Below are 24,409 nucleotides of genomic sequence, written 5' to 3'. Positions count from 1 at the left end.
ACTGGAAAAGCTAGACTGGAGAAGTTGCTTGGCACATATTTAGTCGATGAGTTAATTGGACACTCTCAACGTGGGACTTGTTAATGTCCTGCTGCTTTCCTAATGAGGATATCTGCTGTTGCAAAGAATACAGTGATTAATTGGGGACCATTTCGTTAGTGTCTTAACTGAGGATTTCATGACTAGTGTCTTATGTGTGAACAGAGACTACATTTGCAATTCAACAGGCAGTCCAGCATTGCATGACAGAACTGGTCTAGGATCTTTCTAAAGTATTGTTTAACTACACTAGAATGAGAATTTTCTATCTTGGAGAAATGGCTACAGTCATCGTGACTTACAAGGTGCTGAAATCTCAAACACTGAATTTCAGTACCTCATACCAATCATTATTGTGATGCTGTCTTTTATCTCAACATTTTGACTTTTGAGTTCAGTAGGCTTTTCAAAAAGTTGATGCACTGCCCATCAATCCATGAGCTGCTCTAGGAGCAATGTATGGCAGAGCCTGGGACTGGTGGTTCTGGTTTTCCAGCCTGGGATACTGAGATAAACGGTAACAGTGCTCCCAAGGTGTGGCTTAGCTGTGCTGCTAACTCCAGTCTGATCTTGGTTCCTTGCCCTGAAAGTTTTTGCTGCAGGAGTCTGTAGCAGTCTCTACACTAGGATGGCTGTGCATTCACTATCAAACTGAATGCCTCTTGCATGACTCTGTAAATTAGTATGCATGCCTCATAGCGGTTCCAATGGTGCTCATATGGTTTATTGGTCAATGAAAATACATATATAATTGTGTGCATTTTCTTCATATACATATGAATATGCACACATACTTGTTTTCTGCATATGTACATACACATACATATCTACATCTGTGGTTTATGCATGGACTCTTTTGTGACATTCTAGGAGGATTCTTCGTTCCTCTCCTTCCCCATGTACCCCCAGTATGTAGTGCGAGGTACCCTTCTCTAATGAGTGCCCCTGGTTTCTTTTTGGGGAGCTGTAGGCTTTTGCACTTCTTTTTTATTTCCCTGTTTTTTTCCATGCTTTGTGAAAAGACTGGACTGAAGCCAAGACTGAAGAACAAAACGAGTACTGAATAGATGAGAGATTGTAGGTGGGATGCTGAAGTCTATGTGAAGAGTGGGAGGGCAATTTTGAAAATCAGGACTGGATGTAAAGTTAACAGAGAATTGATTAAATCTGACTTTGTGGAGCAAAAGGCTAAGTTTGTCAAGGCTGAACTCAGTGACATTTATTTATAGAGAAAAAAAATCAACAGGTAGCCTCCCAATGCCAGTCCTGTGTCAAGCTCTTGTGTTTTGAGATGGAACAGCTGTATTAACAGGAGTATATTATAATGATACCTTTGCTGCCTTCTAAATTGCTGGCAGAAATAGCTCTTCTACAAGTACAAGAGGCACTTCTTACTTGAGTGCTGGCAAGTGTGACATAAATATCTAGGATGCTATTTCAGTATGTCCAAGTATTCAGAAGCTCCAGTTAGTTTTCTGAGATGGCAGTAAGCTTTGACAACAGTATTGGAGAAGAGGGTTCACAGCAAAAGCTAAGTATGTTGGATTGTCTTCAAAGTGCAGAATTAAGACAACAAAGACAAAATACTTGAGCATAATTTTTTCCTGCTGCACTACAAGGCAGAGGCATGATAGCTGAGAACCTCCCTTCAGTTGTGATGGACAGGGGGACCAAAAATAGGTGGTTATGTGTGCCAAAGTCAAAAACGTAGCCCTTAAAATTCTGGAGGAGCATTTGAAGTACTGTTGAAGGCTTCATGTACTAGTCATGGATGTGAGGATCTTGCCACTGATGAAGAGGAAAATTTATGGAGATTGGGTAACTCAAAGGCTTGATTTGCTGCTTCATTTTAAAGTTAAAGCATTTGAAACCTGCCATGCAGTACACTTGTAGAAAACTATGCTATAAAATTGTGGAGCTGGAGTAGAAGCTGAGGACAGCCACTGGAGCTGGAGCTCTGAACACTTGCCTAATGAAATTCCTCCTGGGGGAGATGCTAGGAAGTCTTTGCTTTCATTTTCTGTATTTCCATGGTCTTTCTACTGTGGTCTAAATGGGCTTTTGTTTGTCACCATATTTTTTTCTGGCTTGCCAAAAGGATGGTGCTACTCCAGGCAGCCTCACAGGAGAGGGATGCAAGAGGTGATGTTCATTCCAGCTTAGTTTCAAATGTATCCTATTTTGTTTTCATTTTTATTGCCTTTCCTTGGAAGTCTTTGGAATGGTTGAGAGTCCTGTATTTTGTCTGTCAAGAGTTTTGAAATATTTTCCCCAGATTTTTTCTTTTTTAAATACAAGTTTCTAAAACCCAGGAAAATGTTACTAAGGCCCTTCGATTAGATAAATAGAATCCATCACTTCTAAAAGTATTTCCTTCTGTGCTGTTGACTGCCTTTCATAAGTGGAAATGGAGCTCCCACCTGCTTAAGAAGACATCAACTTTTTCTTTCATTTTGACTTTCATTACAATTCTTCAGGCTTTTTTCTTTGGTAGACTTAACATCTCAACAGCTATCTTTGAGACTAGAACTTGATGAGACTTAGCTACTGGGAAAGTCATACAGAACCGTCTGCTCACTTTCTAAGGGATTTGTTTTTTCCTTTTGTTCCAACTAAATGTTAGCTGTTGGTGTATGTTCTGGATCTGGGCTGTTTATTACCTTTGATTCTCAGCCGTGGCTGTAACTGTAGTGGTCCAGCTGGAAACAGGCAGGCTGGACAGAGAACTGTATGTACCCCAACAAGTGAGTGACATCTCCTTTGCCTGCTGCTTGTCACCAGACATTTAGCTTGGCAGCAGTCATTGACATCTTCATGGAGCTTTGTTAAGGGAGTCACTGGCATCTTCACACTGTTAAGGTTTGCTTACCCTCCTGGACTTAGCTCCATTGGTTAACTCAGTGATTTTCTTTGGCTGTAGAGAGAACCATTATCCATGCTTAAGCCTTTATTTTTGCTCTTTCTTACAGAAATTTGAGACTGAGACCCCTAAGTGCAGTGCAGACTCATGTCTGTGTTTTATACTGTGGTATAAGTGCAGGGATTTTCCACTGTTATTTGTTAATTTGGATTCCATTTTCCCAGTAACCTAGTATATTCTGAAAGAATGAACCCCAGTTTAAGTTTTTGTAAAGTATTTGCAAGATGTATGACTGCTACACAACTGAAAACTTGTTATGCTTTGATTTTATCCACATAAAAAGTTAGCCTGCTTTTGCTTAAGTATTTGGATTGGGTTTTATAAGCAAGTCTTTGGTAACAGGTTTAAAGCTGAACACGAGCAATTACATTGCACCAAGTGGCTTCACATGTATTTGTTTTTTTCTCTTAAATATTAAAAAAAAAAAAAAGTATTCTACAAGTTGTCTTTAAAATTAGTTGTTTGGACTATGTGTCAGTCTTGTTTGAAGGACAGTCTCTGTATTTTAACTTCTGAGTCTTGGATCTCATAGATTATCTCAAATTGTTCTTCAGCTATGTGAGAACACTCTTTATTACAGCTCTGTGAAGCCTTTGTAGAAATGGCAAGTGTGTATTCATCTCCTGAAAGCTTGTGAAGAATTTGCTGTAGCTTATGGTAGAGCTTCTCAGCCTGCAGGAATGTAAACTAGATTCAGTGACATTATAGATGTTCAAAAGAAACTGGCACATGAACAGAATAGGGATTCTAATGTATTTTTTAACTTCTGCAATTGTACTATTTTAATTGACTGAGCAAAATGATTAAATGTGTGGTTTGGTTTTTTTTTTTTTTTTTTAATGCCTAGGTAAAATAGATTTAAGCCTTTTTTTAAACTATTTTGCAGTTAATGTGACTTGGTCTGCAGTGCCTTCACATACTTTCCTCCACTGCTATTCATCCTGAGGTTTGGCAGTAGGCTCTGAGCTGTACTTTAGCAGCAGAAACCCTTGCTGCTCAGCCCCTCCCCTCATTTTCACTTTCATCTTGTTCTGCAAAAACGAAATGCTGGGCTGAACATCTCAAATGTAACTAGCTGCCTACCCTGGTTGCTAGTTACCTAAATCAACTTGGTCTGTGCAAGCAGGTTTTTGCTGAATATCAGTCTTAAAAGTTTTGGGGTTTTTTAAATTTTTTCCCTTTGTGGCTTAATTTTGTGCTGTGTTGTCATAGGCATAAACTTGATGTCTCCCAGTCTCATCACATATTATGACAAGGATGCATCTGTTTAAGGGAGAGAACATTGAATGAGACAACTTGCTGGCTGAGATTAGTGCCTGAAGCACAAGATCAGCACCCATGTTAGCAATGGAGGAAATAGTATAGTTTGTTTTATTTGCTGTATTTATCAATGATGATGTAAAAGTTTGAAAATCAAGAAATTATTTAGGATGATAAATGCTTAAAACCTGTCATACATTGCAGCAATCCAGAAAATAGTAACAAGGGAGGGGAGAGAATTTTACACTCATATACCACTTGGAGCTTTTAGAGGATGATTTAGTTGGTAGGATTAATGCTTTTGAATAGTTGGGCTTGATGATTTTTGAAGTGCTCAGTTCAGGTTCTTGTGAAGTAGATTCTGGTATTGTGCACTGATTTTTCATTGCCTTCATGGGGAAGGGGTTATTCTGGGGAAACAGTTGAGGAAATGGTCTCCCAGCCTGTTAGTTTTGAGTTTCTGAAACATCACAAACTCTGAAGTCTTGAGCCTGCCTAAAATTCTGCTCACCAGTAGGAAAGTGTTCAGCTGTTTGAAGGAGTAGGTCTCACTGGTAAAGAGGGGAGGGCTACAGTCATGGGTTTCCTGCAGGTAGAGTCTGTAACCACAGGTTATATCTAATATATTTTCTGTTTAAAAAAAGGAAATTCCAGATTATTGTATTTTCGGTGTATTTATACTGGTAAGTGCATTGATACTGCACCACTTGAATTAGGTTAGGAACAGGCCTTTTGTAACTTAGGGTAGTCTAAAGGGAGGTTTCAGCCTTTTAAGGTTTTAGACCTTCCAGTCTAAAAGCAAAGATCATTAAGAACGAGAGATCTAGACTGTGACAGAAGTACCAACTGCATAATGAGGCATTCCAAGAAGATAATTTTATGTCAGAAGCAATCAAGTGCTTTGACCAATTACTAAAATTGGTGTGACTTTCAGCAAGGAGGGTGTATTTGGTATGGAGTTTCAGTCTTACTGATGTTAAATGGGGAAAAAGCCCCACTCTTCACAGAACCTTTTCTTCATATAATCATTATACCAACAACTTTTAGTAATGGTTAGAAGAATATAGCAAACACATCACCCATGCTTTCACATTTTGGCTGATTGTTTCAGGGAGTGGTTTTGCTGTGCATGGTCTTGCTGGGGAGGGATTTCAGTCTGTGTATGGATTGCTGTCTTAGCACTGGAGAGGAACGTGGGTGAAGTATGCCTTGCCACCTGGATTGAGATCTCTGCTGTGCCTACTGATTTGATTATTTCAGGAGCCCAACCCCTTGCCCCACATTGGCTTCTGAGGATACTGCATGCCATCTACAAATTACTACCATCATCCTGCTTACACAGAGGTCTGCTGAAGTGGGAGCTTCAACTGCAGACTTTTCCTGGACTCCAAGGAAGCCTTTTAGGCAAATGCTTGACATCAAGTTTTTATGCTGTGATACGAAACCATAGGATATGACCAAGACCTCCTGGCAGCTGTGCTGAAGCCTGAAGTCTGAGCAGTAATGCCCAAAGCAAAGTAACAGCTGTGTTGGCTGTGGTGAGAGAAGAGGGTTTGTGCACTAATTTCTTGAAAGAGATGAGAACTTTCTCTAATGGTTGGGTCTGAGGGCTTTTGTGCTTTTCACTTGACATCTAGAAATAAAAATGCGCAGCAAAATTGTGGGTTGTAGTAACTTCAGCCAGAAGAGACTAAATTGCAGCTACAAATCTTTTGACTGCTTCCCTCTTCCCACTCTCCTGTTTAAATCTGTTATAGGGAACATGCAGGGTGTAGATTTTGACATCCCCAGCATTTGCTGAATCTGCTGGGTGTCTTTGCAGGCTGCAGAACTGGCTGCAATGGCTGGACCACAAAGGCCATTACTCCATGCTTGCTCCACCATCCTACACGCACAAAGGGTTGCCTTTGGGCACTTGTGCCCTGTGCAGTGTGTTGCACTGTAAGGCATTGAGACAAGCAAAGTGACAGGCAAGGTTAATTAGCCTCAGTGCAGCCTTAAATGTGTCAGTTGTCCTGGGTTTTGGGAGGGGAACAATACCCCTATATGGTGTCGCCCTGCTCTGTGGCTCCGTAGCACAAGAGTGGGCTGGGGACACCTAAAGTCACCTCATGCAGTGCAATGCTGGCAGGTCTTGAGTTTGTTGCTCCCAAGTGCAGCTTATTTGATCATGCTGCACTCTGTCTGGAGTGATCAAACGTGGTGAACAGCAACTCTGTGCTCACTCCCAAGCACGGCTTTAGGTCTCTAGTGGCAGACCTCCTTTTAAAGCCCAAGTTGTGTTTTCTTAAACATTTTATCCTTTAGAGTGTTGCACGTGCATTTTAGCTCACTTGAACTAGCTTCCTGTCTCTTCACTTGGATATTTTTTTCTTCTTTCCCCCCCCCATTTTGCTCACGAGTCAAACAAAGAATTAAAATTTTCCATGTCCATACATATATATGCCCGCTTTTGCTTTTATGCTTCTCTCACACAGTCTTTTACCGTGGGTGAGCGGAACTCTCGGCAAAGAAAGCAAACAGAGAGAGCAGACCCATCACCCCCCACCCCTTGAAAGAGCAGAGGGCATGTGGAATAAATCAAAATGCAAAGCATAATAACAAGGTCCCATGGGAAAGGGAGCCTTGTGATTGTGTGCCGGCGTGCACTCCCCTTAGAGACGGCGGCCGGGGGGCTCACCTCACCGCGGCCGGGGGCTCCTTTCTTTCTCCCTTGCATCTCCCCTCCCGATGTCACCAATCCATTCACTACATGGAGAATTGATTAACATTTGTTGGGAGACGGGGAAGAGGGGAAGAGCGGAGGGCAGGAGGAAGGGGGCGCGAGCGGGTGATGCTGTCCCCACGGTGTGGCAAGCCGAGGCACAGGATGGCTATTTTATAGCTGGGGACCCTGGTGACGTATAGCTGAGCGAGCTGGCACTGCTCCTCCTGGACCAGTCAGCGGAGCGAAATTGAAGCTGACAAGACTTTTCTGGCATTTTGGAAAGGACTGTAATCTACTGTAGGGGAGAACAGAGCCACTCAATCACCGCCGCTGTAAATAGGAGACGGAAGGGAGTGAGAAAGGAGGCGAAGAGAAAAAGTGCTTGCTGGGGGGGGAGGGGGGGCGGCATTTTTGGTGGATGGTATGAAGCCAGCCATGGAAACTGCAGCGGAGGAAAATGCAGAACAAAGCCAAGAGAAAAAAGGTACCCAGGGGTCTAACAATAGCCTGTTTAAATCTTTTCATTCAGGGGGCTTAAAGAGGTTTAGGCCAGTTTTGTCACTTTTTCAAATAGCTCTTAAACAATCATTACTGCGTCTTCGGGCTTTTAGCCGTCCTTTCCTGCATGGCTTGACAACAAATTAATAGAGCATCAACCTTTCTGTCTGCGTCTGTATTTGCTCTGAATCTGTCCTAACCCTACCCGAAATGATGCTTGCAAAAGAAATCTTGTTATTGCTGCGTCTTTGACAGATTTTGGTTAATTTGGTTTACAGAGGTAGCGTGTGCCTGTGTGTTTGCATGTTGTTTTCGGACCCGTAATCTGGTGTTTTCACCGAGTCTAGCCATGTAGCAAGGCTTTGCAATGCAGTGTGGGAGACCTAGGTTATAACAACATATAATAGATTATAATGTCACACAACCTTCGTGTAGTGAGCTCCGTGCCAAATGCTACTCTTATTTTTAAAATTCCTTTTCTATGGTGTCATCTGGCAAATTTTACTTTTGTAGCTATCTGCCTGCACTATGATAAGGGACAGCAATGCAGTGAGTTTTGCAACATTAGATTTCAGGATGTGTTAATCACTGAGAATTGCTGCTTAATGGAGAGAACAATTCCATGGTAATGGTTCGGTTATAGGGAGATGGCAGTACTGAAAGAGAGGTGTTCACCCATCCCGGCTTTACAGGTTGATTCCCTTTGGTCTGGAGTGCTGAACTTCAGAGCATAAATTCAACTCGCAAGTGATATTTTCTTTCAGTGTTGTATAATTTGTGTCAAATAACCGTTCCTCTTCAGTGTAGCAGATCATAGCAGTTTGTTGGGCTTTTTTTTTTTTTTTTTTTTTTTTTTTTTTTACTGAATGATACAGCAGCAACAAAATTATTTAAATTTCCACTTTTTACTTGAGCCATAGTACATTTTTTAACCTGTTGTGTATCGTTTATAAGCAATCTGAGTATCTCATAGGCTTAAGCAGCTGATAAACAACTAGTGCATTTCCCCAAGCAGAATTCTTTCACCGATTGTTAAGCAGTTCAGATATAAACATGATAAATCCCGGTAGTGTCCAGTAACAGATTTTGTTTCCCTGCTTTGAGTCTGACTCCTGCTACACACTTCATATAAAACAAGCTTCAGTTTCAAGTAAATGAAAATTGTCAAGTGATTAGACATAGTACTACATAATCCCTTAGGGATTTCACAAAAGGAGGTCCACTGATGAGAGATTAAACTCTGAAAGCCATTAGTGTATGTGGACAATAACCCACCTCACTGCAGATTTTGAGTAATTAATGTACAAAACGTCCTGAATAGATTGACTATAAAACCACCTTGAATTTATCAATTCTTCAAAAATTACAGCAATTCTTTCTTCTGAACTTGAAGAACTTGAGGAACTTCCTTTAAACCAATGGAATTCATGTTACAATGAATACTAAAGAAAGTTATCCTCATGCATTAGCAGCTGCGCAAAACAAAATGTGTTGCTGAGTGTGTTTATGATGAGTTTATGGCTTCCCTTTTGTTTTGGCAAGGCTGAAAGAACAACATGTAGAACAGTAAATCTGCTTCCAAGTCAAGGAGGTTGATCTGTTGCTTTCATCAAATGCAAGCAGGGAGCCTCCTATCCCAATGTTACCACAATTTCTTAATTTTTTCTATGATAGTTTAATGCTTTGGATCTGTTACATAAGTATATGTATGTAACACTTGTAGGCTTTGTTCCTGCTGATTCTCTGATTCCTGAAAGTAGCTCACGGTCTCTCACAGTATGCTCTGTATTTCTCTTCACTTAAATTCTCAATATGCTTCACAGCAAATTAAAATGCAGAAAGCTGAAACAGTCCTACTCCTAATTTCTATAGCAAAACAAATAGACCAGATCCCCTGCAAAGTTACTGCTGTGAAGTGGTCATGGAGAAGACGTATTTGGTTTTGAGGGGCACGTTTTCCAAAGTGCTAAATCTGTCGAGTCCAGTTGGGTTTTCAGATGGACTCAGCAGGCATCACGTACCTCTCAAATGTCAGAATTTTTCAATAGGGCTCTTTCACCAGCAGCTCCTGTGGAGGAAAATGGGCTTTTTCTCTGTGTAAAGAAACTTGCAGGAAAATGCTGCTGCTTTATTTTGGGGTACAGAACAGAAGATTTCATTTATTCTCTGGACAACATCTCTTACTTGTTATGCCTTACATGCTTGCCTGCCTTGCAACATTTTCTTCTTCCTCTAGGATCTTACCTGGCCTTGGTAATGGTCATCCTTTATAAGATGCCCTAGATCCAGTGATTTCAAGGCAACTGCCACAGCTTGAAGCAGTTGAAGTCCTATCACAGGGTCTTTTAACTCTTCCTTCTAGAAATTAATTGCAAAGCCTAAGGAGATAAACCACCATCTGAAGGGGTTTGGGAGATGCTGCTATTGCTAGGACTGAGCAAGGGAAGATCATGAGCATTCTGCTTTGGGTACTCAAGCTCACACTCAGTATGTTTTTCACTGCCATGTTCTGGGAAAGTATCTGCATTTCTCTAATAGCAAATCGTGCTTTTAAGCTAAGAGGCATTTTCCCTTAGCCAGAATTTTAAACTGCCTGTTTTTGGGGTGTGTTTTCAATGCAAGGACCTTCTTGATGATGTGCTGCAGTTTTGTGGAATAAATACTTGGAGGAAGTTGGGCTAGGACTACATGCTGTCTGTGTACAGGTCTCCCAATACTTGGGGAGAACCCTGGAGAGCTATGCTGCTGGAGCACTTGGCACAAACAGTGAGGTCTATTTTCAGTTTGAGCACCCAAAGCAGTCGAACGTGAGCACTGGTGCCACACAGGTGTTGGGTTGTGTTTCCCATCTCTGTGGCAAACGTGGACAGCCAGCTATTTTGGACTGCAGTGTAGCTGAGACAATTTGCACAAGCTAATGTGCTTCATGAATAATTACAGACTGATAAATGAAAATTACTGAAGATTATTTAGACTTTTTAAATTTCTTAAACTGTATAGACCTAAACTGTGCTATCTTTATTTATTTATTTAATAATTTTCATGAATCCCCTGTCTGGTTCAGGCAGCAGTGCTACCCAGCTGATGGATTCAGTGTTTATCTGACATTTGTTTCTCTGCACCCAGATGAGTGGCTGCTGTCCCAGTTTTTTTAATTGGAATTGGAACAACCCTCATGTTGATGGAGATAAGAAATAAGTCAGCTTTATGCTGTGTATCAACAGCCCTTATCAGAGGAAAACACCATGAAAGCTGAAGCAAAATGTTTAACAGATACTTTGCAGGGCTGCAGGACAGATTGGATGCATTTTAAAGATGAAGGTTTACAAATTATTACAAATGACAGGGTTTATCTTGCAGGCATTAAATTAAATCAAAATGTGAGGACTGGGCAGGCAGATTTACTGAGGTGGAATAAATAAGAAAAACGAAATGCCATTTTGCATCAGCAGTGAAGGCTATAGATCCTGATACACATTAACAGAGACAAGAAGTTTCCCTTTTCATTTAACAGTGAGAAATACTACCAAGTTGCAAAAAAAAAAAAAAAATATATATATATATATATATAAAAAGAAGGAAAAAAAGAAAATAAGCCCCAACTGTGGATGGCCATGGTGAATTCACCAATTACACACAGGATGGAAGAAAGCCATGATATTAGGGTTTAGGTTCCTTATATGAATACATATGATGTTCAAATTGCCTGTGCTCTGCTGAGGAATAATGAAGACCAGTTTGAGCAGCTGTACCAAAGGTCCCTTTTAATTGGCTTTTCCCTGCTTATGTTCTCTTGATAAAAGAAGACCTTGTGGTCAGTATAGCTGTGAGCTTTATTATTTCTATGGTATATGAAGCCATGCTTTAGCTTTTAAGCTCCAAATAGACAAGTATATACTAGTCAAAAATAGAAAGAAAATACTTTGCTTGTCATACACTATTGCGCACAGTTGTACAGTTGTGTTTAAAAGAAGCTGTAAAGTGCAATGTGAGAAAGGAATGGATTGTCATGCAGTTTATTTCACTTCTAGTAAAGTTATTTTTACACAGTGAGCTTATGACATTTTGATGCATCACAGATGTATTTTTCATTACAACAAATTGGGGAAAAACAGTATTTTTTAAAACATGTGTTATGATCACCCACCAAAATTTCCAAGGTACCCACCTAATGTAAGGCTCACACAGTGGTATCAGAGCTGTCAAGCCATTCAAAGATATTTAGTGCGCTGATATTTTCCCCTATTTTAAGCAGTTGATTGGTGTTTCAGATCCACTGAAAACAATAACTGCTGTAAGTATAAGTCCCTGAAGAATACGACTGTAGGAAGAGAGGTCCAGCCCTGGGAGAATCTGGGACACGCGATATTCTGGGGATAATAATTTGGCAGGCTTAGTGATTTAGGTTTTAATGAATAGGATTTGGTTTCTAAATAGGAGAGGGTTGAAAAATACTGGAGAATGTACTCATTCTGGTCTGAACAACCTCATGAAAGCAGAAAGCCTAGACATATGTGCCATTGGATATGGTAACAGGGGTGGGGGAAACCCAGATGGCACTGTGTGTGCACAATGGATTTTGCAGCAGGAGCAAAGGGGGCAAAGGGGGGGGAAGGTCTCCTTCGGTTACTTTGACCCTTCCCCATTTTCTGCCTAGCCTTGCTCCTTGTCCAGTATTCATCACCAGATCGTCAATGACCAAGCAACACCCTCTCTTTGCTCCCATGGACTGCTTCATCAGCTGAGACAGATGAATATGAAAACTGTGTTTGCTCTAAAACCGTAAGATAAAGGCAGCAAGCATGAGGATGTTGAGCGCTGTGAGTTTGATTACAGAGGTGCAAGATGATTCATCCCCATGAATATTGAACACCACAGTCCCCATCCATGCGCCTGCATGGTGTGACATGGAGACATTGTCAATTCTGTAGCTGCTCTGTCTGTGCAGGATTGAGGCAACCTGGTCTGAAGGGAGACCTTGAGCTTGGCTGTGGGTGGAGGATATTGTAACCTAGACCAGGGAATGCAATTATTGCAGTTAGTTACTCAAAAACCAAAAGGTAAAGACACCCTTAAGCCTCTCTCCTTTCCCAGCTATTTAGGGTACAGAGTTAAATTCCAATGGATGTGGACTGTGTGCAGTAGTTGTTGAGCCACTGAAGCCTGGGGAGCTTTTGACCTGGTGTTGATTTTAAGAGAGTGGGCCTGGGTGCGTCCCAGCAAAGTCACCCAGAGATACACTTCAGCTTCAAAGGTTGTGCCAGGCATGCACTAAGGGCTACCAAACAGCCATTGCTAAGTGGCTCTTTGTGGAGCAGTGGAAAAACTGAGATTCCTTATGGAGTTTGAACTGCCTGCTAATGAAAGGAGCCCTGTTACTGCAAAGCCAGAAATTGCTAATTAAAGAAACCAGCTCCACAGAATATTTTCGCTTACAGAAATGATGCTACAAAGTTTACATGATGTCTCTGTGTTTCAGGATTTGATGTTTGTACCGCAGCAGACAGGTGACTTCACCAGCATTCCCCCAGGCTAAGGGAGAAAAGCAGCTGCCTGCTCTGCTGCTCTGAACAAGTGCTTTTTATGCCCACTGCAGGAGAAATCTCAAACTGTGGGATAAATCTCAAGTTGTAGGATAAAATCTTCTTGATGTTGAAGTTGAAAGTTTGGCTTAGATGCTGCTGCAGTACAAATGAATAATTATTTTCTTTTGGAAGTCGTTGCAGCTGGTTATTTTTAATCTTAAATTAAAAAAAAAATCTGAATCTGTTACCAGTGTCCAGTAAGTAGCCTCCAAAAGGCAGTGGGCAGACACTGGAGAGGCAGAGAAGGGGATGTGTGCTGTACTAGCGAAGAATTTTGTTTTCCATTTTGTACCCAATTCCATTTTTATGGCTTTCCTTGTGATCTCCCAAGCAGGATTGTTCCTCTCTGAGCAGAAGGAGATGATATCATCCTGAGAGTGTGCAGTCATTTTGGAACAGTACTTTCAACACATTTTGAATTTTGTTATGCTCATAAGATGTCGAACTTGTCTTTCCTAAGAGGAAGAGTGAGCCACACAATACAGAATAATGTCTTCTATGGAAGATTTACTGATACCTGTGTGCTGGTTTGTGTGTGAGATACAGAGAGGGGAAAATTACCAAGCCACAAAGTATCCTTTAGAGAGCCATTGATGCTAAATTTATGTAGAAAACCCAAAAGACTCTTAGTATTGGAGTTTGTTTGCTGATAAAGACCAACAAATTCTTGGTTTAAATCTTTAGATCCAGCATTTGGATTCAAGGCTGAGACTTTTTTCTCTTCTTGACATATGCAAATGTGACTGTGCCAAATTCCTCATTGCACAAGCAGCAAAGCCATATGAGAGGGACTGGATCCAGGACCTTCTGAGCCCCTCATAGGCTAGAAATTTAGGCATTTCTACTTCTCCTGCCCCTTGAAATTTGACCCTAATCTAGTCTACAGTAGGTGGGGTTTTCATCCTCACAACCTTCACGTTCTCCACATGCCCAAATGCTGCTGAACTGGATTTGCTTCAGCCAGAAATGATGGTTGCTTTCTCATTTAGCCACTGCAGAGGGGAACTCTGGTGCATTTTGAATAAAGGTCTGTCAGTGTCACCCTGACAGCTTTGACAAGGCCATAGTGGTAGCAATGGGGACATATAGGCTCAAAAGTAGTTTGATGCTGTTTCCTGCCTCTTCAGGGGCACAGAAACCCTGTGCCAGTGAGCGTGCCATGAGTGTGTGAGTGGGTGAGGTGAGTTACTGCATGTGGGGTCCTGTTTCTGGGCTTCCTCTGAAAAGACAAGGAGAAGCAGGACTGCTCTTCTTGGCCATGAACCTGGAATAAATAGTTTTTAACACACTTGGTCCAGATTTTTGGATGTAAGCAGAGCCTAGGTGAAATAAAGCCTAGGTGACATAAAAAATAAACTTTTATTTTTTTATTGTAAGAAAGTATCAGTGCAAACCTTTGTGTTTGCCCTACCTTGACATGAAGCAATAACCTTTTTCTTTGACAGCATTAGAGTCTTTTTAAAAAAACAGGTAATGTGATTTTCCATGACTTTACCTTCCTTTTCTGCTGGAGCAGAGCTTTTTATCGTGGACAAAGGGAGACATGAGAGTGGGTGGGGGTAAGGAATAGAGAACCTTTCCTTATGTGTTTTAACTCAAATCCTAGGTAGAATTTCAGCTATTCAACCTTTCTTAACACCTGTGTGAGCATTTCCCTCTTGATCATCCCTCCTAATCTCTTCCCTTAGTCTGTAAGGTTATGTTGCTTCAGTTCTGAAACTACAGTGTGTTTTTCTGGGCTCTTGTTTTTAAAGTTAAATGACTGAAAGTACTGAACTAAAACTTGCTGGTGACACTGACTTTTTACCACCTAAAATTGGCAGTGATCACCAGACCAGAAATGGAAATTGGCAGGTACCACTGGATGTACAGGAGTTCAAGGCCACACCGGTACCATCATGTGCCAGCATTGAGAGGCAATATTAGTCCTTTGGGGATTCAAGGTAAATAAAGGGCTGGGTGAAAGGGAAATGAAGAGTTCAGAAATGGTAGTAGCATAAACTTAATGCTTTGCAGTAGTCCTAACAATTTAAGATAAACGTTCCTCTGTTTTTCTTGTTTTATTTGTTAAGGCTGTAAGGAGTCTACTTCTTTTTGTATGAATACTTGACATAAATTTGAATTTCCTTGTTAATGCTTGAAAGACAATAATGCGTGGTGTGAGGGACAGCTTCCTTTTAACTGTGCTCCCAATTGCTTCAAAATTGTTTATGGATGAGATGAAATAGTTTGGGGGCTTATGTGGATGAATCTATCAGACTTATTAGCCACAAATGCAGAAATGATACTAAAGCAGTGACAGCAAATCTGACTCACTGGTAACCTATGCTTCCTAGACAATATTCTGTGGTTTGGTTTGCATTTTTCCCTTGCTAGAAACACTAAATGCATATGTGAGAGTCTAGAGGAGGATTTCAGGTGAGGCTGTAAAAATGGTTTGGTGATTCTCCATGCCTGTCCTTTTGATGTCTGGCTTGAGACCTCAAGAAGATCCTATTTACTTTTCATGAAGCCTTATTTTAAGGGTCTGTGGAGGAACTGAGTTTTGAAGCATCTCAGAAAGGCACCTGAAATCAAGCCTATGATTGATCACATTAGAAAATTTCAGTCTGACTGATGGATAGCACAGCAAGGGGTGTATATGCTCAGAGACAGCCTTTGCAGCTAGCTCAATCCAGAATTCTCTTCTCTTTATGGATCTGAGTGACTGAAGCCTTCTTGACAGCTTGTTTGCTGGAGAGGCCTGCCTCCGCATCAGAGACTTTAATAGCAATGCAGGGAAATATTCACCAAAGCTTGCTGCCTCATCCTTCCCCTTTCCATCACATTTTCCTACTCTTGTGCTCTAGGATTCAAATGTTTATTTATTTCAAATGACTTTTTTTCCCCAAAAAAATACTTAGGTCACAAATTATGATCTCTGTCTTCAGTATCAAAATTCATTTGACCATATTTTATGACAAGTTACCTGGGTGACAGGTTTGGGGCTGCTAGAAGGCATTTCCAAACCTCACGGTTAGTACACATGGGCTGTTTTACACACAAAAGAAATGCTTCAGGGAGTAGTGGTAGATAATGAATGCTGCCTCCCTGAGCTGTGAAGGATGTGGAAGGAGCAGGCTAGACCCTGGTTATCAGGGTCTTGGGCCCCTTCAGCTGTCCCCAGTGATGAGACATGTCCATATGTGCTGGCACAGATGAGCCAGGACACAGAGATGCACAGCCTTCTGTTACAGCAGCTGGGAGTCTGGCACCTAAAATGGTGCTAGAAACCCTTGTTTAGGCAACTGAACCCTTTTCAGTCTGCCTTGGGAATCTTTCTGAACTAGCATGTAGGTAAATATGCCTGTCATGAAGGAGTTGAGGATGAAAGATGATGGTGTTACCCCCACCCAAGCCCAGAAATGCCAGCTCAAGGGAAGACGTTTTAAATGGCTGCACTTAAAGAAATTAAAATTCTTTTAGGCAAAAATGAAACCTCTCTGAACAGGTCTTGAGTACAACCAACCTGCCAGTGATGGATTAGCCACTGTGAAAATGATGGTCTTTTCTCTTGTTCCTTAGATTGCAGGGAAGATCTCACTTCAGTCCCAACATAAATTCCTGCTATAAGATGCCTCCCTTCAGCACTAGCCTACAGCTCCCCACTGCTGGGTGGCACTGGCTGCTGTGCTGAGATAACCTCTGCTCCCTTGACAAACCACAGGATTTCTTGGGTGCCTTTGTCTCCTCTGTCAGTGTCCAAATGGGCATCACTACCAGGGCACCTCTGGGGCAGTCCTCATGGCATCCACCTCTTCTCCCAGGGTCTCCAGGTACAATATGATCTCACTTCCCTAATTTAAGCTTGAATCCAGCTCTTGAGCAACTAGGGAAGTCAGTGTGGGAGATTCACTGCAATGCTGGAGCCAAGACATCCCCAGAACACCTGCAAGCTTAATGAGCCTTTCAAAATGCTAAAATGATTTTTTTTCCCCAGAAAGCAAAGTACCATCTTTTTCTCTTGAAAGGGAAACTTTGCAATAGTTCTTTAACATGAGCTTAGCTGTAGGCACTATTCCAGGTTGTGTGGGTGTTGTTTGCTTTATTGAAATTTATTTTTTTTCTTTTTTGAAACCTGCTTCCCCCAGATGCTGGGAGGTGTTTCAGCTGCTCTGTGAGCACATAAGGGCATGTGAAGGTGGAGTATCTCAGTGAAACAGCCTTACTACTCCTTTGCTGAAACAAGCTCAAGTTTTGGAAATGATGTGGGGATTCAGCTGGGGAAATATGAACATGAAAGCTGTTGCAGGGCAAAGGACTTCTACAGTTACAATTCCATTTTCTCATTATTCCTCTTGTTCCATAGTTGGGTGAATGTCTGGGAAGATCTTTGCATCTTCAGTTATCTCTTAAATTGAGAATTTACCTTCTGAATCTGAGATCTGCCAGGCTGGAATACACACACACATACACACACACACACAAACACACAGGTTTTGCCCTGTTTTCAGCTCTAGGAAGAGAGAGGTTGTGTTTCTTGTTTGCTTCTTTATAGCTTAGGGAGGAGTCAGCTGGGGAAGTGGTCAATAGCAGTGGCTGAAATCCAGTGAGGCTAAAGTCTTGCTCTCCTACTGGGTGCTGAAGGCTGTTGGAGGGTGAGGTGAGTTACAGCTGGCAAAAAGTTGGAGCTAAGAGTTTCAACTCCATTCTTCCAGGTAAGATATTCACCTTTGATTAAAGTAAAAGTCAGCTTTCAAAATCATGTCAGCCAAGATACAGGTGGGTCTGGAGGATGGTTGGATCAAGGAAACTCAAGTGTCCTTACAGATTTTCACAGAGCTATGGAAGTTGCTCATAAAACTGAAATGCTTAGGTGCCTTTGTATTTCTACACTGAGCTTGTCTCGACCTTCAGGCATTTGGATATCTTTGGCAGTTTGCCCATTGCTTCATCTCTTTTACCTTTCTGCCTTGAGTTAGTCCAAAATTATCACTGGGGCTGGCACCTATTGAAGCAGCAGTTCCAGCATGTTGAACTTGCCGAGCATTTCTTCAAGGAGGAAAAAATAAGGGAAGTGAGAGGAGGAGGGCCAGAGCAAGGGCAGAAAGGAAGGAGGGTCTTCAGGCCTATTGAGCAGTCAGTTGTTGATGTTTCAGCTGAGAGTTACAGCCCCAGTTTGGACCTGAAGCTGCCCTTGCTGGTGCAGTGTGTTTGAACTTTGAGCTTTGCATGCCAATGAGCATTTCCCCGTGCTCAGGCTGCAGTGAATCCCAAGGGTTATTTTGGATAGTAAATGCTAGAACAAGTCTGCAGGAGAAATAACACCAAAGCTTTTATCAATAATGCCTGACCTGTTCCTTATGTGAGAAGTCTATTTTTTAAATCACCAGCTTAATTTTTTCCCTGCAGAAGTAGCTTAGAGCTAAGAAATATCCCTCAAGAATTCCCATTGAAACCTCTTTGAAGTAAGGCCTTTTCCAAGGTATAAATTAGGTATTTTTCTTCTGGTATGGATTCCACTGTTTCATAGGCCAAAAGTAAAACAAAGAACACATGAAGTAAAATGAAGCTCTGCCTGACCTTTGTCCAAAAGCAATAAAGCTAGACAAGAGCAATTCTCTCATCCCACCACCTCATGGGGCAGCAGTGTGTGGGGTGCAGGTCTGAATCCTTTCTCTCATACAGCAAACAGCTGGGATGGGCACTTGCAATAAGTATGGATGTAGTGATTCCTATTCCAAGGATTTTACTGTCTGAAAATCCTCAGAACACCTGTGAGCTTAATGAGCCTTGCAGAGGTTGGAATGATACAGATGGGGAGTGTGTGTATTTCACTAAATTTGAAGAAGATAAACTAGATAAGGCATGTAAAAAACACATTCAGATAATCTGTCTTTGCATGAAACAGGTTTGGTTCCAGCAACTGGAAGTGCAATTTGGGAGAGCAATTTCTTTCCTGTAAGAACTGCTGATTTGAGAAGAAGAGATTTGCAGGGGAAAAAAAGTGGTTATGATTACTGCTATCTGTTCTTAGAGTCTTCTCTGCATCATTTAACACTATCCAGAAGAAACAAATCTTGCCATGGTGAAACAGCCTTACTCCAATTTGAACATCATTTTTTCCTTAGTGAGAGAAAAAAAATAGCTTTTGCTGTGGATGAACATTGATAACTTCTGAAAGGCTGTTTGGTTTGTTTGAGCTTTTTTGTTTGTTTGTGGGGCTTTTTGTTACTCATGGTAGAAGAAAAAAAAAGTACTTGATTTTAAACCTGTGTCTACTGTATTTTTGCAGACAAATTAATTAATATCATTATTCATACAGTACCTCAGCAATACTTGGTGCTTTGTGGATTTGAAGAAGCATCTGCTAATGGTTCCTCCAGGCTGTGAGATGCTTGTTCTTAGTGTGCACCAGTTCTTCTGCATTCTCTGTGTTGGTTTCCAGCACAGGAGGTGTGAGCAAGGACTTTTAGTTCTCTTCTACACAATAATAGGGAAGCATCTAACTGATAACAGAGAATAAATACCTTCTCAGAAGAGGAGAACTAGCTGTATGACAGTGCTGAAATCAAATATCTTTTATCTGTATCAAGAATAACTGGAGAAGTTACAGCTAAAGCTGATGATTTTCAGAAAGGAGCTACTTGTTCTTTAGGTAGCTCTAAAATAGTAGAGGTTGGGTTGAGGTTTTCTAGATGGATCAGACTACCCCAGATCTTGCAGGTTTTTACTTGAAAAAAGCATCTTGTGCTGGCTACTAGGAAGGATAACAGAGGTGCTCTTGCTGCATTTCAGGTCTGATCCTTCATGGCAGCCCTGATGGCAGTGTTCTCCAAAGGTCATGTCCCCTCCACCACAGGGACTCTGCTGGCCAGGAAGGAGTTATTGATTAATAACCCTGGAAGAGGGGAATGCAAATACACTGGGGAGATTATCAATCTGGCTAGATTAAAGTGCATTTACATTAGGTTTTCTGGCTCTTATGAGGTAATTTCAGTATAAGGTAATTTCACAACTTCTTGTTTGTGTAGGACAAAAAGGCAAAATTAGGAAATACTGAAAGGAAGTTTCTGTGGAAGAGCCTTAAGCAGTTTGTGGGAGAAGAAGAAAGAATTTTCTCTATTTGAGTTCATCACTTATTTAATCTGTTTAATGTTAATCCACTGGTGAGTGAACATTTATTCTAAGTAGTAACACCAGTTTTTGCTTTGTGTCATGTGTTGTAAATCAGCAAAATTTAAGATGAACAAGAATGAGTAAGGATTGAGCTTGGACAAAGACTTCCATGTGATTTAATGCAGAGCCTTTTTATTTTAGTCCCTTACTAAAGCGTGGAGAGAAATTTGTCACAGGCTTTAAACTTAAGCTCATGAGGTTAAATATTTTATCTTATTGTGCTGCTGCCACTGACCCTTGCCTGCAGGTGTGGGTGACAGATGTGAGGAGTTACCCTACTGCCAGGTACTGGCTTAGTCTCATGCAGAGGAGAAAGAGGTAAATTCCAATTTTGCTTCTGAGGTATTAGCCTATTCCCACATATCTCACTGCTTCTCCTGCCAGTCATGCAGCAGGTAGGAAAATGTACCTAGCCTGCATAAAATGTATCCTAGCCTGCATAAGCCATTCAGAATGGAAATTTTCAAACATCCAGTGGGTGGCAGACAGTAAAATTGGCAGTTGCTTTCATTGACATAAAGTTCATTTTCTGACAAAAATCCATGGTATTTTAGGGCTCCAAGGGTATTATTCATGCTTGGTATTGGGCAGTCTTCAACACTGGGGAAAGCAGGAGGTAAATGTCAAGTACTGAATTGTCCTATTACATTTATTTGTGAATTGGGAGTGATGCTCTAGGCTCCTGTGGATGTATAGTAATGAGCCCAATTTACATCCGATGGCTGCATTTAAGATGTTATCTATCTAGTGCTTTCATTTAAGGTGTTATCTAGTGCTTTTTTTCCCTTAGATTTCTTGCAACCTTCCTTTTGTTAGAACAGTTCCTCCCCACGTGATTGTGGCTCTTTGGTGGAACATGAAGTGCAATTTCTGCCGTGTATTAACTGGGCTGGTGTCTGACAGGCCAGCATTTCTTTAAATGTGTTACACAATTACAGGAAATAAGTGACAAGGAGAAAATGATGCCCATTGCTTTATCTTTCATGGGAGGGGAAGAAACCAAACTTCTAAGGAAAAGAAAGTGGGAACTAACTCAAAGACAGCCAGAGGATCCTGGAGGTTTAGCTCCCCAAAATGGAAATCTTTTCAAAGCTCCTTTCAGGTTTTCTTGGTTCCGTGGTTTTTTGTTCCATAGTGACCTTGACTGTGAGCCAGTGGTTAGAACCTGAGATGCACTGAGGCACTAGTTCGACCTAGGAGGTGTTTGGAACATTAGACAATAGGCTGGTTTTCTGTCCAAGAGGTGTGAATATTCCTTCTTTACAGCATGTTTTCCATGCTTTGCTTTGAGGGAGGGCTTTGTGAACATCAGCTTGTCTCAGCTTTTCAAGTCTGGGCTTCAAGAACTGATGTATGATGTTCCTAGGGCAAGCCCTAGGAATACTCAAGGAAGCTACCTGATCCTATTGCATTGTCCTTGTGATTCCCAAAACACACATTTGACCTTAGTAGGATAAGGTAGTGTGTGAGAACTGCTTCTTTTTCTTTTTTCTTTTTTCTTTTTATTCTAAGACCATTTTTCATTAATTCTCTATTACCTTGCCATTCCGAGTTTAAATCTTAAAGCTGAACTTAAAGTACCAAAGGAGGTTTAGCCACACAATCACCATTTGGCATGGGAAATTGAATGGCTAAGCCCCTGCATGCATGCAGTAGGCTGTACACTGCTGAGCAGATTGGATAATTGTTCATCATACATTAAGCAACCAATTGCCGATTTATGTACATATGTAGGTTCATCCTTTACCAATTTCCTGTGACTGATAGCTGCCAGGAGATTAAAAGAATAGCCAGTTCCTGTTTCTTTCTCTTTTCTTTATTTTTGTCCTTTAGCAAGAATATTTTTGTGTGTGTGTGTTTAATAGCATTCATTCCCCTGAGAGAATAATCTCAGTCTTTGTTTTAGCTGGCCTCCTTCTGAGAGTGTGTTAAATCTGTAGCCAAGATCACAGGCAGCTCTGGGCAAATCATTGGGCTGTTATTAACCTGCCTCCATGGCAACTGCTGCTCACCAGCCTGAGGACAAAAAATGTTTTTATTCTGCTGAGTTGCACAAAAGGTTCTAGTGATGCCTTGCACAAAATGGCCATTGAAAGGGAAGATGCAGTGATGTGTGTTTGTGCTGTACAGTTTCATATTTAAATCGTTTTACACTGTTGCATTGGAAGCGGACGTACAGCTGAACATTTCAGCGCTTTGACCATATGGAAAGTAAAAACTAGCAGAAAATTGGAGCTGAACTTATTTTAATACTACTTATTTTTGTCAGCTTGAGTTCACAGGCCTTCAGCCTGCAGTTGTCATCAGAGTGTTAGCAAGTTTTTTTGTGAACATGAGCTAGGCAAACATCTTCCTGGGGTTTCAGTTGTACTGTGTGAAGATAGTTGCTGACTTAGAGTTGCAGAGAGAGAACATAAAGGTTTCCTGGAAAGCTTTCTGATTGTTTTCAGAAATCCTCTGCTTTGCTTCAGTGCTTCTTTGGGAAGCTTGGTAAGCATATCTCAGTTCTTGATGAGCTTCAAATTGTATCTGGTTTTGAAAGCTGCTCTTAGCAGTACTGTTTTTGGCTTTTAGGCTTAAAATTATAAAATCAGCTATACTGCTTGGAATAGGCATGGCTTTAATCTGCTCATAAAGTGTGTTCACAGTGGGATCTGGGGGGAGAGGTCTGGCAGCCCCAGCACTGAGATGAGATTGCATCCTGCAGTTAGTTACCCTCTGGCAGGAGGCCATGCAACTCTGCTTTCAATTTGGGTGCAGAATGACTATGTATGGATAGATGCTGTCTCTTGGAAAAATGCTGGTTTGGGATGCTTCATGTGTTTGCAAGCTGGCTGTGTGCTGTTTACAGGTGCACCAAAGTCTCTCTGATTCTTGCTTTAGTCTTGGGGTCAGTAGTGAGTAGTTCCTGCAGTTCCACATTTGGGCAGTTTTCTCTGTTCAAAATAATGTGGTTGCTTTAGACACCTCTGAGGGTGTCTAAAGCCAAGATACCCTTGGCTTTGTTCTGCACTGAGAAAATGAAGGCTACCCAAATTCTGTGATGCCTTTTTACTTGGACTGCAGAAGAAGACAAAGAGTATGGCCACAAAGACAATCTGTGTAGCTGCCAGTTGCTGAGAGGGGGGAGAGGGTCTGCCACTGTTACATTGTGTTTGAGGGTAATCTGTGGATTAGTGGTAGATTCTGTCATGTGTTTAGGGAAGGGATCCAACAAACTCCTCAGGGCAAATGTTCTGCCAATGGCCTGGAAAGCTGGCTTGGCGGTATTGGGTATTAAACATCAATTCTGAGTCTACACCAGTTTTCAGTTTTGTCAGACTGCTCCCATTTTCTGAAATCAACAGCTTTCCTTTTGGATCTTGTCAATCTCTTGGTTTTGCTTCCAGCTGTTTTCATTTTCTGTCTTTGATGGGATCCTTCTGTGGAGCAGTCTGTGGGATCAGCACAGTCTAAGTGATCAACCTCTCCACACTAAGCAATGATCAGGTGTTGGGTCTCCTGCTTTAGGAGTGTGGCTCAAAAGATGGTTTGTTTGGTGCTGGGTTGTGACCACAAGTGTGTTGTCTGCTGGGTCAGAGCATGGTTACTTTTGGATAATCTTTTGTGGCTAATCCTGCGCCAGGTGCATGCATTTCTTGGATTAACTCTGGAAGGTTTGGACCAGATGCTGTGGAGGAGAGCCAGGCTCATGTGTGTGGCTGCTCTTGCATGTGAGCTGCTCTCAGGCAGATTCCCCAAAGCAGAGGAATTCTCTGCAAGGTTTGTTGTCCAAACTCAGCTCTGGACCTCTGTGATAAAATGAATCAGAGATGCTTTCCTCTGATAGTGTGCATTTGGATTTTGTTTGGCCCGTCACTGCCGAGCTGCAGTGTTTGCTCATTTGGCAGTATTTTTGGCATGAAGATGGTTCCTACTGAGTGGACTCCAGCTGTGGACTAGACTATAAAACTTTCCTAGGCTTGTTTCTATACAATCAAATCTTGTCTGCAGTTAGTGAAGTAATTTTGATGGTGATAGCTGCTGAAGCCTGAGTAGGGCATTTGCTAGTGACTCTCTAAAAGAAGAGTTTTCACTTATTAAATGGGATATCTTTCAATTATCGGAGGCATATTATTCCCCAGTGCCTCACACAGCAGTTGCCTGCTCTGCAACTCATTCATTAGTGGGAAAGGGAGTGGGATAAAAATAAACTTGCCTCATGTGGTGGCTGGAGACTTGCTGATCTTTGTGAGGAATTTT

The 24,409-nt window shown here is 41.5% G+C and overlaps 1 protein-coding gene across 7 annotated transcripts in view; it reads left to right on the top strand.

Annotated features, from left to right (window-relative positions):
• GPM6B (glycoprotein M6B) overlaps positions 1-24,409 on the top strand; it is a 120,491-nt gene that overhangs the window by 80,780 nt on the left and 15,302 nt on the right. The window contains exons 1-2 of one of the 7 annotated variants that reach the window (XM_009089663.4): positions 7,183-7,410; positions 14,833-14,952. The exons of 4 other annotated variants lie outside the window; for them this stretch is intronic. In XM_009089663.4, coding sequence (XP_009087911.1) covers positions 7,350-7,410; positions 14,833-14,952 — 181 coding nt within the window. In that variant the 5' untranslated portion in view covers positions 7,183-7,349. Of the gene's footprint in view, positions 1-7,182; positions 7,411-14,832; positions 14,953-24,409 lie in introns of those variants that run through there. 2 more of the 7 variants (XM_009089664.4, XM_018913556.2) reach the window with 2 other exon arrangements.

The sequence above is a fragment of the Serinus canaria genome, chromosome 1 (genome assembly GCF_022539315.1).
Source record: "Serinus canaria isolate serCan28SL12 chromosome 1, serCan2020, whole genome shotgun sequence".
In the NCBI taxonomy this organism is placed as follows: domain Eukaryota; kingdom Metazoa; phylum Chordata; class Aves; order Passeriformes; family Fringillidae; genus Serinus; species Serinus canaria.
This window is presented reverse-complemented; position numbering and strand designations above follow the sequence as displayed.